The sequence below is a fragment of the Durio zibethinus genome, chromosome 10, assembly GCF_047325235.1.
Source record: "Durio zibethinus cultivar Kanyao isolate XHJ-2024 chromosome 10, ASM4732523v1, whole genome shotgun sequence".
NCBI classification, from domain to species: Eukaryota; Viridiplantae; Streptophyta; class Magnoliopsida; order Malvales; family Malvaceae; genus Durio; species Durio zibethinus.
Window position 1 is genome coordinate 1,857,813 of NC_143171.1, and position 17,575 is coordinate 1,875,387.

The 17,575-nt window shown below is 31.7% G+C and overlaps 3 protein-coding genes across 3 annotated transcripts; 1 reads left to right on the top strand and 2 right to left on the bottom strand.

Annotated features, from left to right (window-relative positions):
* Positions 1–14: 14 nt before the first annotated feature.
* Positions 15–1,947, bottom strand: LOC111291725 (uncharacterized). The gene is made up of 3 exons (XM_022883656.2): positions 1,616–1,947; positions 1,228–1,308; positions 15–534 (listed from the first exon to the last, which is right to left on the bottom strand). The coding sequence occupies exons 1-3, from the start codon at positions 1,772–1,774 to the stop codon at positions 139–141; spliced, it is 636 nt and encodes a 211-aa protein (XP_022739391.2). The 5' UTR covers positions 1,775–1,947; the 3' UTR covers positions 15–138.
* A 1,139-nt stretch (positions 1,948–3,086) lies between these two features.
* On the bottom strand, positions 3,087–5,674 carry LOC111292382 (uncharacterized). The gene is made up of 3 exons (XM_022884748.2): positions 5,288–5,674; positions 5,118–5,198; positions 3,087–3,621 (listed from the first exon to the last, which is right to left on the bottom strand). The coding sequence occupies exons 1-3, from the start codon at positions 5,444–5,446 to the stop codon at positions 3,220–3,222; spliced, it is 642 nt and encodes a 213-aa protein (XP_022740483.2). The 5' UTR covers positions 5,447–5,674; the 3' UTR covers positions 3,087–3,219.
* Positions 5,675–7,096: 1,422 nt separating this feature from the next.
* Positions 7,097–13,193, top strand: LOC111292663 (UDP-rhamnose/UDP-galactose transporter 4-like). Its single transcript, XM_022885154.2, has 6 exons — positions 7,097–7,249; positions 8,767–8,993; positions 10,566–10,750; positions 10,840–11,040; positions 11,229–11,390; positions 12,618–13,193. Exons 2-6 carry the CDS (start codon positions 8,864–8,866, stop codon positions 12,945–12,947), a joined length of 1,008 nt encoding a protein of 335 aa, XP_022740889.1. The 5' UTR covers positions 7,097–7,249; positions 8,767–8,863; the 3' UTR covers positions 12,948–13,193.
* The last annotated feature ends 4,382 nt before the right edge of the window (positions 13,194–17,575 follow it).

Below are 17,575 nucleotides of genomic sequence, written 5' to 3' on the forward strand. Positions count from 1 at the left end.
GAAGCTGAGAAATGTATAATAATTAAAACTCAAGAATTGAATTTGCACTATAAATGAAGAGGATTCCAGGATTTTTAACCACACAATAAACTTTCACCAGAAGAAAAAATACAATATCCTACTATTGACCAAACAGATTTAATACGGAAAAACATGGCCAGGACCATCAGCATGCATGTCCATAGAGTCATTTGAGCTGGGGGAATTGCCATCCCTGTTTTGTTGATGAGAATGGTTCTCGTTATTGCATTGTCCGTTTACAGATGGTAAAACATTGTTTGAATTATAACCACCCTGTGCCAAGTGGTAGTGCTGAAGGCTCCGACGAACAGGGCTCGAGAGGGCATTTGAGAAAACAGAGTTCTTAACTTGGTTATCACCAGATCGAACTCCCTGCCCAATGATTGCAGATGAAAATGGATTGAAGGAAACAGGGGCACCTAAATTGTTCAATTGTATTGCAGTTTGGGAGTGTGGGTGCTGCAATGGCAACCTTGGGGACATTGGAGGCTCCTCTCCATCTTCGAGCTCATTCTGCAGAAATATTAGACAAAATTCCAAGGTATCACTTCATTATAACAATAATAAATCGATCTTTATGTCCAACTACATTTGAACAAATCAAAATGAAACAAAGGAACTGTTGAAACGCGAAAGCTCAAAGACGAAAGGAGAAAGGTTGATAAATCCAGATGAAACAAATTCTATATCTGTAATGAGAAAGGTCCCTTCTCTGAAGTTCTCTTTCAATTCTGTTTCTTCCCTTACCCACACAATCTTCAAAATTCTATTTGGTCAAATACCTAGCACCAAGTTTCTCTAGTCCGTTTGTTACAGTATTTCACACAGAATCATCTCCAAAGATCTCAAAATGCAAAACATGCATTATTCTTAGCCAAATGATCAACTTTCCAGTGGTAGCAAAAATTCCACTAGTTAAAAGATTATAACAACAAAGTAAGCCTTTTTTTTTCTCCTACAAAATGCGATTAAACATTGCCTCTCCTAAACGGAACTAAGCAAAAGTAACACCAAACAAATAAGCTAAACTCGGAAATCTTCAATTCTTCAAACCTCCGGAGAAAGAAGTAAAATTAAATAAAACAGTGTGGTCAACTTATTATTTAAAGCATTGTCTAAATCATATGATCCAATGACTCATGGATAGCATTTTAAAAGGCACCTAAGCATAGATCCAGTTCAATCACAAGAAATAACAAAACAAACCTGCAAATAAGAAAGTATATCACCGGTTGTCGCCCTTGACCCTTCTTCTTGCTGCCTCAGAATCCATTGATAGAGCTTCTCCTGAGAAGACAAAAGTGGATGCATAAATTACACTGACAGGAAGGCAATTATCATAAACCAAAACCCACAATGTATAACCAAATCATAAGCAAATCAAAAGAAAATTCATATAAAATAACGAATGATCGAAAGATAAAAATATAACAAAAATAAAAAGTCAATTATTATTATTATTATTATTATTATTATTATATATTGTAATCAAACAAATATATATAAAGAGATTTCAGCTACACATAAAATTGATTTATTAAATAAATAAAAAGAAAAAAAAAAACCGAAACAAAAAGAGGGTTAGGGAGCGGACCAGAGCGTGACGTTCACCGGCCTGAAAGGAAAGGCGTTGGTGGTTCATGGCCTGAGTGTAAAGCTGGGAGAGGGAGTTTGCAGCGCTAGAAAAGCTGGTGTACATGCTCCGGTCAACCTCATCAAGGCGCGTGGCATCGGATTTTCTCTTCTTAGCCATTTTTATATTTATTGAAAATAAATTAGAAAATATAAAAAATAAATAGATAAAACCCTAGGAGAGAGAGATATTACATATTAATATGCGTTATATTTGTGAGGTGAGAATGAGATGAAGAATTGTAGGTTTTGGATGCTTCACTTTGAAGGAGACGATTACAATTTACGAAGCATGACGTAAAGTTTTGAGCTGTCCCATGGGCCGCCTTTCATCGCTGTTTTAGTTATTGCTGCCCTCTTCAACTTTTAAATTGGGCCTGCCTATATGGTAAACAAAATATTTTAATGAAAATGTTTTTATGGATAAAAATACCAGGACTAGTATAATTTTTCCTTACACTGGTTGCTGTGTGTCATGTTTGTTTACTCGGTTAATACACTCAATTTTTGTGTCATTCGTCAATGCACGTACAATTTTCTTGTCATCTTACTTCAAGTATTGGCTTGTCCACGTTAATGAAGGGCACGATTCAACAATTTTATTAATGGTTCATCGAGATATTATTTTAAAATTAGATATTTAATTTTTAATTTATTTAAAATTATTAAATATTATTTATATTTATTTAATATCTAATTTATAATTATTTATGTAAATTCTTCTAAAGTTTTATATAAACATATTATCAATTATTAATTATTTCAATCCAATAATCGCTTTTAATCTTATATATAAAATAAAAGAAAAACCAAATATATAAAACTTAAGTATTTTCTCTCCCTTTTAACTTCTTAAGCACACTTCACTTTCTTTTCTATCGTAAACATACTTAAATTTTGAAACACGTCCCGAAAAACTAACTTCGACCCTTTGACAATGTTTTGGTTGCAAGTCCAGCTTTCCTTACCTTCAACCTTCGTCTAATTTCTTTCCATCTAATACATCCAAAAATACAATCAACACTATGAAATATTAAAAAATAAAAAAAAATCTGACTACAATAGTATTTACCGAATATATATATATATATAGTATTAAGTATATAATGCAAAATTTCAATAATAACTTAATAAAATTGGCCTATCAGGGAAAATTTCAAAATGATATTATTATAAACGAAAAAAGAAAGGAAAGATGAGCTGCTGCTTGCAGTTTCGGCCTTGCGAAGTAATGGATGCCTAAAACAAATATAAAGGATTTTTAATTGTTTTCGTATTTTACGACTTTACCTTGCTCATCGGCAACCTGGTTTGCCGGAAACGCAAGGTTATCGAAGTTAGTAAACCTAACACGCTATTCTCTGAACCTTTCAACGGTTGTTTCTTGCTAGGTTGGGCTCGCTACAAGTCTACCCCAGCTAGGCAAACCACTATTACATGAATATAATAATATATTAACATTGAACATGCATTACATTTTGCATGGAATTTTGAGATTCCCAACCTTACAAGAAATTTTACCAAAAAATTAGCAACAATAAAAAAATAAATGACAAGCGAGAAATTTCAGAAAGGAAAAACATTGCCCGGAGTCTCAGCATGCATGTCCATGCAATCGTTTGCGCTTGGGGAATTGGCTTCCCTATTTTGTTGGTGAGCGTAATTGGTCTCATTAATTCCAGGTCCATTGCCAGAAGACACAACAGTATTTGAATGGTGACCACCCTGAACTAAGTGGTAGTGCTGAAGACTCCACCGACCAGGGCTGGAGAGTGTAAAAGCCATAGCTGAGTTCTTTGCTTGGTAATCCCCAGAACAAACTCCTTGTGCAATTGTTGCCAGTGAAATCGGAGTAGAAGAGAAAGGAGAATTTGAAGTATTGAGATGGGTTGCAGTTTGAGGGTGCTGCTGCTGAAATGGCAGCCTGGGAGACATTGGAGACTCCTCTGCTCCATATTCAAGCTCATTCTACAGAAATTAGGAAAAGATAATTATCATGAAAAAAGAAAATACTCCAAGGTCACTTAATTTTTCCATACATAGTAACTATTCTTTGTCTTCCACCATATTTTGAAAACGTTAAAAATTCCAAGGAAACAACGTAAGCTGTTTGTCTATCAACTACATATCATATACGAACAACATGTTACATGTCAAATACTAGACACAACACAATGGTCCTGGACTAAAAATTGGAAATATCTTGCCTAACAATCATCACCATCAAAGCCATAAAACCATTATTGATGAAATGGTTACTACATCTTCATGTCCTTGATATTTTTTAAAATAACAATGCGTAGCATGACTAAATAAGTTGTGGACATGATAGTTCAATCACCTTAATATGCAATGTTAGTTTGAAATACAAAGAAATGTCAAAGCCAACCTAATTCAACACACGGCCTGCATAAATAACCCTGATTATACATTAATGCCCCAAGTTAACTATATTTGTCCTTCATTAGTTCAGAAACCAGGTGCAAGACAGTAGACATGTCCAACACAGTATTAATCAGAGGGTTAATTGTGCTTGAAAGCACCAATGTTCTTCCAGTAGATAACACAATACACCTCCTATTTTTGCTTCACTCAGATGCAACGTGTACATTCAAACAGCAGGCATGTCCAACACACTATGTGGCTGCCAACTACTGTGTGGTCGGTTAACATAGTGCTGGCCTCTCAGTTCTAGTTACCAGGGATTAATCCTTGGCAACCTCAAGTATAAAAACACACACACACTATGCGGTCGTGTGTACCTCATATCATGTTGTTACCAGTGGCAGATAGCAATAAGGCAAGTTTTTCCTAATATAGATCTCAGAATTGCAGAAAAGAAAACAAGACCATATTACCCTTTCACTTTTACCCCTTGGGAGTAAAGATAGCAATAGTTGTCTGAGATGTATCACAAGCCTAAGCCTACTAACTCACCTTACAATAACTAGTAGCACTACCAGTTCAAACCTGAACAGATATAGATTTCCAGGAAAGTATCATTATCAACTTATAATCCAGGATCATCATTCTATCAATTAGGAAATCCAGCAAAAGGATAATAGTATCTTCTAACCTATGCTATCCTCCTCATCCTCCCGCAGACTTACTTTACTCTCGTTTCCAGTCAAAACCCCAAACATACTTCTAAGTTCTAACCCCCGCCAGGATCATGCATCTATCAATTAGGAGTTCCAGCAAACTGGTAATAGTCTCTTCTATCCTACTTTACCCTTCCATCCAATGATCCAAGCACCCCAAACATACCGTTTCAGTTATGTGCTTAGCTGTCAGAACACTCCAATTAAATTCACCAGAATGATGCAAAAACATAACATTGGTTGAAGCATTAAGTTCAATACAAAGGATACAAAATTGAGTCGAAGAAAGGTACTAAAGAAAAGGAACAATCATTCACCAAACAGATTCATCAAAACAATAAGAGCAAGAGCCACAAAAGATACCTGCAAATAAGCAACTATATCAGCTGTTGTCACCCTTGATCCTTCTTCTTGCTGCCTCAAAATCCATTGAAAAAGTTTCTCCTGTACCAAAAAGAAAATTATAATAAAGAGACAGAGATATGAGATAAGAAAAAAAGATAATCGAATAAAACAAAGAGATAGAAGCAAACCGTCGCGTCACGTTCACCGGCCTGGAAAGAGAGGCGCTGGTAGTTCATGGCCTGCGAGTAAAGCAGCGAAAGCGAGTTAGCCGTGCCGCAGAAGGTGGCGTACATGCTCCGAACCACCTCATCCAGACACGTAGCTTCGGATTTCCTCTTCTTCGACATAGCCTTTTTTAAAAATTATTTAGAAAAACAAAAAAAAAAAACCCAAAAGAAAGTAAAATAAAACCTAACAGAGAGAAAGAAGAAGGGAAGACCAAAAAACCCAAAAACAGAGAGGATTGAGTTAGGCGCGTAATAAGGAAGGAAAAGAAAGCATAGAGAGGAGGGTGTCGTCTGTTGTGTGCAAAATGCTGATGAGCTGGATAGTCTAGGAGGCTGTCTCTTTGAATATTTCGCCACGTTAGATACACGTGTCTTGCCCTTTGCATTACTGGAACCACCGTCTTCGGCCCTCCGCCGCCACATGTTAGTACACACGTTTTCTTTTTCCGATTTTATATTATCAACAACTAATATTGGACCTCCACCGCAGTTTGTTAAGCCTGCGGTTAAATGTTAATTTAAAATTTATTTTAACAGAACATATATATATATATATATATTAAGTGTGAAAAAAATTATAAAATTAATTTAAAATTATAATATTAAATTTGATTTAAATTTTTTTATTTAATTTGAATCAAATTTAAATATTAAATATATATTAAATTCAGATCGACATGAAAAATTAAAAAAATTAAATTAAATCAAATTATATATTATTTTTAATTTTTATATATTTTAAATTATTATAAAATAAAAATAATAATTTTATATCAAAATTTACTTAAATATATTAAAATTTTATATTAAAATAATATATATAATAAAAAAAATATAAATCAATAAATCAAATAAAATTGAACTAATAAAATTTCGTTCGATTCAATTCAATCCAAATTAAACCGTTATTACTCTTAATATATGTAGATATATATTTAGTTTATTTGATATTTTTTATTTAATATTTAATAAAATATAATAATTGATAATATATTTTTGTTCGAATTTAGTAAACTGAATGCTGATTTAAGTTGGGCTTCAATAGGCTCGGCCCACTTTCTTTTCCCTCCCTTCTTTTTTATTATTGGTATTAATCAGTTTTGATATGCTTATAATTGCTATTAATCAATAAATGGGTTGTATGGGCAGCAGGGCCCATTAAGGCCTAGTGCTAGGCCCAGCTAAACACCCTCCATTCCACTAATTTTAAAAGAGATAATGTGTAAAGCGAAATATTTAATATAATATTGAAATTATAAATTTAATAATTAAAATTACATCTAAGTATAATTTATTTGTGATTTATCATTATTTAAAATTAATCACATTAAAAATGAGTAGCATGTTGACATTATGAATAGAGCAATTAGGACAAGAAAAAAAAAATAGTAAACTAGCCATCAAATTATAAATGAATTCATTTTCATTATAATTGGAAATAATATATGTTATTGACAATAATAATTCACATTGTCAATGCTGAAACCAAGAAAGAAAATGACTGATTAAGGAAACAAACACATTTATGCAAAGATTCAATCTTAAATAAAGGACTAAGAAAATGACATTTATGGACCGCCTTAATCATCCAAATTCCTAATTATCAATCATATAACATAAGAAAATCATAAATCATTTGCATCCCGATTTTTTACATTACTGTCGCTTTACTATCTTCACTCCGCTTAATTTCCTTTTAAAATTTTAATTTATTAAGTAAGAAAAAATTAAGGTAAATTTTTATTTTCTTTCCTCTTTAGTCTAAGTCTCACTCTCCATTTCTTTCATGGCGAGACAAGGAAACGCATTTGAAATCAAGCTATAACTGCAAAAATAAAATAAAATAAAAAACTCCTATTAAAGCGCAAATCCCGAGAGGACCGCGTTGGACTCTCTTCTTTCTTCTTCTTCTTCTCTTCTCAGGTTCGTTTTCTTCAGCTCCGTTCATTTTGTGGGAATAAATAAAATTTTCTTTTCCTTTTCCAAGTATGTTTTGAATCGATATCTTTTAATGCTTTGTTGTTTTGATCTTTTACGACTTTATTTTTTATTTTTATTTTGCTTTGATGTTCTTTGTGTTTCTTTTAATACTGTACTTTTTTTAATTTTATATTTTTGGATTGAAATTGTTTGTGAATTTTTATGTTTTACAAATGAAGCGTAATTAAATAAATGTTAAGAGTGATGGATCTGCTTACTTACAAATAAATGCATAAAATTTGAATTCGATCTCTTTTTTTTTAAATTGAAAAATTGTTAGTTTGAAAGTTTTCAGTATTAATTTTATAAGTTTAGATCTTAGCAAGCAGGTCAAATTTATGTAGCTGTAAAGGTTTCAATTTATGATCCCTTGCTTGATTGTTGTTTTTAACTAAAAGTGAGCAATTAATATGTCCTAGTTTGCTCATTGTTTGTTGTCTAGGTTTTAATGGAATAAATAGTTAATAGATTGTTATAAGGAAAGCTTAGAGAAAAAGAAAATGGGGCCATGTTTGTTTTGCTTCTTTGTTTCATCATTTCTTTTATGATGCTTTTGCTATTAACACTGCTTAAGTACTGAAATTTGGGTTGCTCTGCTGTTCACTGTAAAGTGGATAAATTTCTTTGGTTTCATTTTGGGAACCTAAATTCGGATTTGGATATCAAAAGTTTTTTACTTGCTTAAAATTATTGAATTTGAAACTATTAATTGGATAGATTTGAGATTAAGTTTTAAATGGATTGGATTTGACTTGAAAAGTAATTTTTGACATCTTAATTTTGGCCCTTTTAAAAATTCTATAGGGAATTGGCCCAAATGCAGATCCAGCTTCTTTAAATCGTTCTCAAAATATAAATTTGAAGTTTTAAATTTCAAATCCTACTTCTATAATGTTGGTTTCCCAACAGAACACTGGCTCTCCAAAGTTGGAAGAGATCATTGTACCTTCTATCTTTTCCTCGAAAATTGTTACTTTCCTATAAGGTTGCATTTGGTAAATCGGATTTAAAAGAAAGGATTTGGATTTCAAATTTAGTATAGTTTGTATGATAAAGAAGATGTAAATAAGACATTCATGATTATTTTCAAATTCATGGATTTGTTGGATACCTATTTGGCTGTGAATTTGAAATTCCTATAGGAATTTGTGAACTTGAAATTCTTCTTTTTACACCTTTTAAATATATAAATATATTGAATGTTAACTAATTTGTGCATAATGTGTGCATTTCATTCTCACAATCTATATAGCAAATCAAATCCAAGTCAACTCCCTCAAATTCATCTTTCCCAATAATTATTTTGGAAAATGTATGTGTTGTAATTGTTTGCAGCTTTTTAATTTGTTCCTTGTTTTTATTTTTGAAAGATGAAGCTTTCTTCATTGTCTTAATTACAAGAGGATGTTTGTTTGTTCTTTCTTTAACCTTCTGCTTTTCCAAATGATTTGTTGATACAGGTATAGCACCTGGTCTTTTGACACCTGACTTAATTTTTGCTCGCATAAAAATTGAGAACAAAGACTCTGCTTGATAAGTTGGGGACTATAGCTAAAAATGTCATCAGTAAGCAAGGCTGATAGGAAGGCAGCTCTAGATGTGGCCTCCTGGTTTTTCAATGTTGTCACATCTGTGGGTATAATCATGGTCAATAAAGCCTTGATGGCTACATATGGCTTCAGTTTTGGTATGTTTTGTATGAACATTTTACCTGCAAAACATAGATAAACTTTGCGTTTGCATTACATATCTAATAGATCAATCACTTAATGTTAATTGTGCCTCCATAGGTTCTTGTTCTATGGGTTCACCTCCACATGGTCAACCTTAAAGGAAGGAACAGAGTGGCATTATGAAGTAACATACATTGATTTGGTTTTCCTATTTGTTCAGGTTGTGTTTGTTGATTAGAAAAGGAAAAGCAAAGAGAGAAATTTTATTGAGTAAAAGATTATCTTTCTATATTCTATGTTCCTTTTTATATCTTAAACAATAATAATTTTTGAGAATTTCAATCCATTATTGAAGTAGGAAGTTTTTTGACCCATAGCAGAAATTTTTATTGCCAGCTAATTGCCTGACAATCTCAAACTTTACATACAATCCATCTTAAAAAAGCACCCCCTTAAACTAGGACAGAGCCTCCTCTTCCAATTTTTTGGTTTAGATTTTGGATGGAAACAGCTTAAGTTCTGTTTAGTTTTGAAAAATATTTCTCATTTTCCCTTTTGGTTTGTACTTTATATTTGAAAGAAGATAATAAGTTGGACAGTTATTTAATTTTTTTTTTAATTTTCCATAAACCAAGAAAACAAGGGTTCCACAGATTTAGTTGTTTTCATTTTTTTCTTTGATTATCTTTAAGGTAAAAGTGGAGATGAAAAATGGAAAATACTTTCCAAATCTAAGCAGGCCCTGAATTTTGGGAAAGGCTTAGTTACTCTTATATGCATGAACAGATTATGCTAACCATTCTTTATAGAACGATATAATTTTGTTTTGGAGATATGTAATGTCATTTATGTGGAAAGTTTAATGCTTGATATTGCTTAAGAACCCTCTGGACTTATCTAGTTGGTTGAAGTTATTTGATGATGTTTTGCAGTTGCATTTTGTCAATGCAAATATGTATATCTGATTTTATCTCATATGTCCAAGCACGTTTTTAAAATTCAATGGTTACATATGTATAAGAAATTGATTGGAAGATTCCAGATTAGACTTTAGCATTACCTGTATGCAGAAGTATAACACCTTTCTAATGGGAGAGCTTTTATTAATAGATGAAGGTTAAGAAGTGAACAGAACTTTTTACGGTCGGAAAAAAGTAGAAGTTGTATTTCATTACCTGTACACAGAGGTATAATGCCTTTCTAATGGGAGAGCTTTTATTAATAGATGAAGGCTAAGAACTAAACAGAACTTTTTACAGTCGAATAACATAGAAGTTGTCTTTCATTAGCAATCTTTTTTTTCTTCTATTTATACTTGAAAAGTCTCCAACGGTACACTCCAGCAATTAGAACTTGGCCTCCATCTTGGAGGTCCTGGGTTTAAATCCTAGGATGGACAGGGTGAGACTCGTGGGATGAGAGAGAACTAGCTCAAATCCTATAAATACCGAAAAGTATCTTACATATGAAGAATATAAATTTGTTTTGAATATGTTAATTCTGATGAAGCAAGTCAAATGTTAACAAATTTTACCTGAGCATTCTCGCAACCGTGATTTTGTGTCCCATTTATTACTGTGATGCAGCTACTACACTAACGGGTTTGCATTTTGCCACAACAACCTTGTTGACTGTTCTTCTTAGATGGTTGGGTTATATTCAGGACTCTTATCTACCATTACCCGATCTTCTCAAGTTTGTCTTGTTTGCAAACTTTTCTATTGTTGGAATGAATGTGAGTTTGATGTGGAACTCAGTGGGCTTCTATCAGGTCAGTTTTACTGCTTAGGTTATTATTCTTTTCTATGTTTAATCTTTTGGAAGTTATGTTACATTATTTTGTTGAAAAATTATTCTCAGATAGCAAAGCTGAGCATGATTCCAGTATCTTGCTTTCTGGAAGTTGTTTTTGACAAGGTCCGCTACTCGAGGGATACAAAGCTTAGCATAGTACTAGTTCTCCTTGGAGTTGCCGTCTGTACTGTTACAGATGTGAGTGTCAATGTCAAGGGTTTTTTAGCTGCTGTGATTGCAGTCTGGAGCACAGCCCTCCAGCAGTATGTAAGTAACTTTGCACGACCATTCTGATTTTACATAAGGTGCACTAAGTTCAAAGAAGATTTTGGATGGTAATATCAAATAATTTTATGATTGAACCTGGTTCAGAATGCATTTGTCATGGTTTGAGATCTGTTCATGGATTGATATTTTGGGTCTTTCCTTTTTTTTCTTCTTTATTTTTTTTGCAGTATGTACATTTTCTTCAACGCAAGCATTCTTTAGGATCTTTTGACTTATTGGGACATACTGCTCGAGTACAAGCTGCAAGCCTGCTTTTAACTGGTCCTTTTGTGGATTACTGGTTAACAGAGAAAAAGGTTTATGCCTATGACTACACTGTGATATCAGTGGTAAGGTTCTTATTATAGTTGACTAGAATCTAGTTGGTAATGATACTGCTCCATTCTCATAGAGTCATTGCAGCGGATTCAAAATATTTAATACATGATATGTTTATGGTTTTAAATTAAGTTATATTGGTAATTTTACGGATAGATTTCCCTCTGTAATGAGATTCACTCTTTATCTGCAGCCTTTGAGTGTTCATAAAAACGTCCTTCATTGTCATTGCAATAGCTGACAGTCCCAAGTGTGGCTGTTATTATATGCATGAGCTTATTGAATAGGAAATTAAGAAATCTAATCTATTGTCAAAGTTGGCGCTATTGCATGTCTATAACATATTAATGTATTATTTTGGTGCTCACTTATGCCACATCTAATTGGCTCAAAAAGGAGGACAGGAGGATATACCTTACAGACCCAGAAAGAGGGCCTGTGGTTGCCAACAATAATTTGAGAATGTTGTGTTCATGCTGAAAGGTTATTTCCATTCTTGCATCTGGTTAAACAAGGATTCCAAGCTAACTGTCCTAATGCAAGGGCAGGAATACCTCTAGAGCAATACTCTTCTTGCCTCGGATAGCTATTTCATTCCTTTCGACCCATTTAGCTTACTAAAATTCCTGATATTAGACTGAAGAAGGAAGGAGCCAATTTCATAGCATTGAAGTTGCCATCATCAAGCTATGTGAAGTGCTTTTATAATGTTCTTGATGAAGCTTCATTGTTTTTGAAGTGCTTTATATGTAGATATTACTCTCTTACTCATGGATATGTAGTTTGCTTTAAAAACTACCAGGCGAAATGATCTCAATGAGAAAGAGTAACTTTGTCTTCCATTTAAAAGAATGATTTTGCATTGGATGTAGTTGTTCATGATTTTTCCTTTAAAAAATAAGTCAACGATTTCTTAATAGCATTTAGTTTCCTGCCTTCTCTTTGGTTGGAAGAAATGATATCCAAAATTTGTTCTTCTACAATGAATTCCAGGGTATTCAGGTGTATAATTCGGTCTATCTCCTGCTAAATCCTCCAACAAGTAGGATTGATTGTGTTATCAGCTTAGCATATTGATACATGCTTTGTTTTTCATAATACTGTTTTTAAGTTGGAGGACCATGGTTGTGAACTCTAAATTCTGAAGTGCCTGTGCAAATTTGCATCTGAATTTTAATGGATTTGCTTGCAAGTAATCATGACTATTGTAAATGATATGTGATGCTTTTTTCTTGCAGTTTTTCATAATCCTGTCATGCACCATTGCCGTGGGGACCAACCTCAGCCAGTTCATCTGCATTGGCAGGTTTACCGCTGTATCATTCCAAGTGCTTGGCCATATGAAGACTATCCTTGTCCTGATCCTAGGGTTCATTTTCTTCGGTAAAGAAGGTCTTAATCTGCATGTAATTCTGGGTATGATCATTGCAGTAGCAGGAATGATCTGGTATGGTAATGCCTCATCCAAGCCAGGAGGAAAAGAACGGCGGATTTATTCAGCTCCAAGCAATAAATCACACAAACAGGATGAGTTATCAGATTCCACCGAGACAGACGAGAAGGTCTAAAAATTCAGTTACAAGTTTAACAAAGTAAAGGGAAAAGATATATGGAGAGAGAAACTAAGCTATTTTTCCACATTATGATTTCTATTGTTTTCTTTTTATTTTTTCTTTTTTCACACATCAAGGTTAATCAGTTTCTTATGCCTTTAATTTATTCAAGTGAAAGAATGGTGTTGATAGAGGGAGCAAATTCCCTGTGCAAAAACAGCATTTTTCCCCGCACTAATAAATTTTTTCTGTTGTAATTTATTATCCTTTGTCCATTTGTCCATTTGTCCAATAATTCAGGTAGCCCCACTTTTCGGGTTGATCCATCATTAAGTTTCTCTTGCATTTGAGACATGCAACAAATAAATTCCAGGCCATTTGTTGGAATTGGTACTTGGGCTAACAAATGCGAACACTGTCCTTACTAAATGCTCATATTTGTTAGGTATACAAGGGGAAGAAAAATAGGGGAATTCCCTGATTAATTGAGCCTTTCCAACAGGAATTCCCTGATTAAAGCCACTGCTGTTTGCCCATTCATTCTTCTAACAACTGTGAAAATTTGCCAGACCCTCTGATAATATTTACCCCTCCCGTTGTAGGTTACAGGGAATGACGCATTCATGGCCAAAATAGTTAATTTTGTGGTTGATGCAGCCATTAATGGTGTTCGAAGCTGCTGCACTCGTGCACGTTGATGTGTTTTAATCTCTTTGCATTTATAGCTTTAGGGTTTGAATATGCTCACATTGGAAGCAAATTCAGGGAAAGGATGAACTCAATCCCCCCTATCTTCTTCATATGAATCAAAATTCGTTACTATCAACTCGTCATTTGTTGCTGTAGATGTATAATGTCTTGACATTGATACTAAAACCCTTGAATGAAATTTGGGTCTCAAATAGTTGATATTTGTTAGAGATTCTTGTTTGACCAAGAATTTTTTGTTTTTGAACATAAAACTCACTGTTGGGTCTCCTACTGACCATGTGATGAAAAGAAGAATTTGATACATTTTCAAGATTTCATGTTTCGAATCAAGATTTATAAGATCAAACGTAAATACTTTAAGACAAATTGCAAATACGTGAAAATAGAGATGTTGATTTCGATTTATTTAATTAATTTTGAATTAAATTAATCTAATTATTTTATTTTATTTTTATTAATTGAATTAAATTTTTTATTTTAAAAATTAAAATTCAGTCAATTAATTTACTTAAAACCTTATTCTAACACTCCTAGAAAGAGTTTTGTGCATAAAATTGAAAGAAAAAAAGGGAGTAGCAAATTGCAATGGCGTAAGCCGACAAGTTAGTTCAAAAGCCGCTGCCATTTGGGTCCCCCCGATTGTTTGTTCCACCCTGTGGATAATAAGTCTTGGTGTGGCCTAACATTTGGACAGCTGATGGCTGGGAACAGCTGCCAAAAAAATTATTTAGTAACTGGAGATACAGTTTAAATAAATTATTGTGGATTTTATTCATTTAAAAAAAAAATAAAATTGAAATATTTCACATAAAATTTCATTAATATAAGCGGCATATTTTCTTTCTTTTCTTATATTTAAATTTGTTAAAATTAAAAATTTAATATTCTATTAACATATTATATGTTCCCGTATTTTACGGATACAAAATTCTTTGAAACAAAAACAAATTTACGTGTTCCAACTGGGCATCTAATACAATGCACACAAAATCTCTTTTTCCATGATTTGGTTTCGTAAATTTGGTTTTTGTCATTTGGAGGACATTGACATCGTATCAACCTAATGTCTCTGTCTTTGTGTCAACTGTGTTGTGTCTTTTAAGAGGTTGTTCCCCTAACTTTGTAGCTTTAGTCTTTGATTTTATCTCTTATTTACGAGTCAAAGGACATATTTTTCAACTGTTGTACAATGAGAAATACTATTGTCTAATCCGTTTGTGACAATAATGTATTAGTTGGACTACTATTTCATTCATGAATTACTTAATTTACTCATAAATTGATAAATTTTATTTTTGAATTTTCAATAATAACATACTGTTTTAGAGACTAAAAATAGTTGAAACAAACGTGATGAGACAAACAACAAGACTTCCTGTTGTAGTAGAAAAATAAGGACTAATACAATCAAATTATGATCATCTTTTATATTTGATGTTTTTAACTATTCATCAATAAATCGTTATAATTTCCATTTAAACATAATTGTAATAATTTTATTAAAATTTAAATTTAATAATTTAAAACACGATATGATGATACGATATAAAAAAATATGAATAATATATATATAAATAACATGATTTAAAATTTTTTTAAAAATAATAAATAAATTTAACAAAACAAAATATATATTTTATTTTTTTGTATTAATATAAATTGTAATATGTAATTTTTATGTAAAATATGATATGAATATACGAATTATTAATATTTTATATGATATGAATATATAAATTATTAGATGTACTAAATTTGATAGTAATGAATATCAAAACTTATTATTTTTTTTATTTTTTTACAAGTTTTAGAGCTCAAAATTCTCAAATTCTTTAGTAAATTTATATATAAAAAAAATGTGACAAGGTTTCAATTAATATTGGGTTTGAGTCGAATATAAGCCCAAAATGTTGAAATCCAACTTCATTTTCACATTATGGCATTTTCTTTCTTGCTTGCTTTTATTTCTTTTCTAACTATCTATTGAGAGCAAAATAATTGTTCATGTCATCATCTCTCTCTCTCGCGTGTGGCATTCATTTTCATTCTCATTTCGCCCTTTCTCTTTTGTAGTTTCCATTTTGATAACAAAGAAAGACCAAAAAGAATGTGACACCCACGATCCCTTCCCCTAATTCTCAAATTTTATCAATCAACAAAATCATCCGCTTTTTTAAGCCTTAGCTCCTTCATCAATTAATCATTATTAAAAAAAAAAATCTAACCCTATACAAAATAATTCTTTCTTCTTCTCTTTATCCTAAACACCCCCACTTTATTTTTGCTATTTTTTATAAAAAAAATTAGAATTTAAAAATAAAAAAATAAATTTTATAAATATAAGTTTTTAAAAATAATTAAAAATCAATCAAACCAGTTTAATATGCTGAGAATCATTTATAAAAACTATTATAAGAATTCCTCGAATTAAATTCGATCATAATTTATTTTTATTAACAAACCCAAAGAGTGGGCCCACCCAGCCACTCAAGTGGGGCGCTCAATTATTTCATCCGGTTGTTGGCGCACGTGTGGTGTTCCTTTCTCTTCTTCCATCCTTTCCTTTGCACATTGTTTCGAGGGTCAATTTGCCAACTGCAGTTTGTGGCTGTCACTTTATAAATTCTTTTGTTGCCCTAAATTGCGATAAAAACAAAATACAAGGAAGACAACCGAGTGATTTTGAAGTTGATGATTTTTTATTTGGGATGATAACGATTGAAATTGAATAGGATTTGGTTTTTTTTTTTTAATAATACATAATAATATAATTTTTTTAAATTTAATTCGAACATGAATTAAAATTTTTTTAAATTGATTTAATATGAATTGAATTTTATAAGTTTGATTTGGTTTATTGGTTTTTATTTTTTTATTATTTAAATATTATTTTAATAAAATTTTTAATATATTTAAATAAATATATATAAAATAATTATTTTATTTTAAAAATATTTAAAAATATATAATTAGATTAAATTCATTTTTTATATCTTGATTCAAAATTTTATATGAATTTAATATATATATTTAATATTTGATTTTAATTTGAATCAAATAAAAAAATTTAAATTAAATTAAATATTATAATTTTAAATTTTTTTTATTTTTTATCCCTATTTCTTAAATCATAGGTACTACTTTTGTATTTGAATATTTAATTTAATAGTTAAAATTTAATTTTTAAATTTAATAAATGAATTACTTTCTTTGTTTCATTATTCTAGTAAGTAATGTACATACATTTTATGTAGCAAATTAATTCATAGATCCGTTTCTCAATTTTTCAGTGCCCAAATTTATTGTGTAATTAATTAATTAGTTATTATTTCAACTTTTTAGATGAGGAGCCCATCAATTGTGGGACCCACTTGAGAAATGATAAGGTCCTTGTGGGTCCCAAGTATTACCATGAGAGAGTGAGAAAGAGAAAGTGAAGGTGACAGACTGACCGTTATATCACCCCGTCCTCCTCGCCCTTTCGCTTCGTCATAAGAAATTTTCATTTTTCTCACCACTGAAAATGCTACTGTTTAACTTTCAATTGCCTACTCGCATATCAGATTTCCAAGTGTCAAACCATAGTCTGCAAAAGGTTGTAAGAAATCTGTAAGTGACGTGGCAACAAAGAGAGCGAGTACTAACGTCTTTAGACAAAAGAGAGAGTGGAGTGACATAGGATTTAATCGAAAACAAAAAATCCAAAAGTAACCGTAAAAACTGATATAATTACTATTCTGTTTTTGGGAGGAGTCACTATTTCCCCTTTTGTTTTTGCTATTTCCAGACTAGAGACAAGCTGAGTTGAAAAATGATGTGTATAGTTTCTCATTAATTTTTGCTATTGTGAAACTTCTTAATTAATCTCTCCATAAACTAAAGCAGAATAATTTTTTTAACTATTTGCTAAGCATTTGTCGTTAATTTGGAGC

Excerpts from the sequence above, each read along its gene's own strand:
- LOC111291725 (XM_022883656.2), bottom strand. The coding sequence starts at position 1,774 with ATGGCTAAGAAGAGAAAATCCGATGCCACGCGCCTTGATGAGGTTGAC. Across the intron at positions 1,309-1,615 it reads CCGGTGAACGTCACGCTCTG|GAGAAGCTCTATCAATGGAT; the intron begins GTCCGCTCCCTA and ends TTGTCTTCTCAG. Across the intron at positions 535-1,227 it reads ATATACTTTCTTATTTGCAG|AATGAGCTCGAAGATGGAGA; the intron begins GTTTGTTTTGTT and ends ATATTTCTGCAG.
- LOC111292382 (XM_022884748.2), bottom strand. The coding sequence starts at position 5,446 with ATGTCGAAGAAGAGGAAATCCGAAGCTACGTGTCTGGATGAGGTGGTT. Across the intron at positions 5,199-5,287 it reads CCGGTGAACGTGACGCGACG|GAGAAACTTTTTCAATGGAT; the intron begins GTTTGCTTCTAT and ends TTTTTGGTACAG. Across the intron at positions 3,622-5,117 it reads ATATAGTTGCTTATTTGCAG|AATGAGCTTGAATATGGAGC; the intron begins GTATCTTTTGTG and ends TAATTTCTGTAG.
- LOC111292663 (XM_022885154.2), top strand. The coding sequence starts at position 8,864 with ATGTCATCAGTAAGCAAGGCTGATAGGAAGGCAGCTCTAGATGTGGCC. Across the intron at positions 8,994-10,565 it reads TACATATGGCTTCAGTTTTG|CTACTACACTAACGGGTTTG; the intron begins GTATGTTTTGTA and ends ACTGTGATGCAG. Across the intron at positions 11,041-11,228 it reads GCACAGCCCTCCAGCAGTAT|TATGTACATTTTCTTCAACG; the intron begins GTAAGTAACTTT and ends TTTTTTTTGCAG.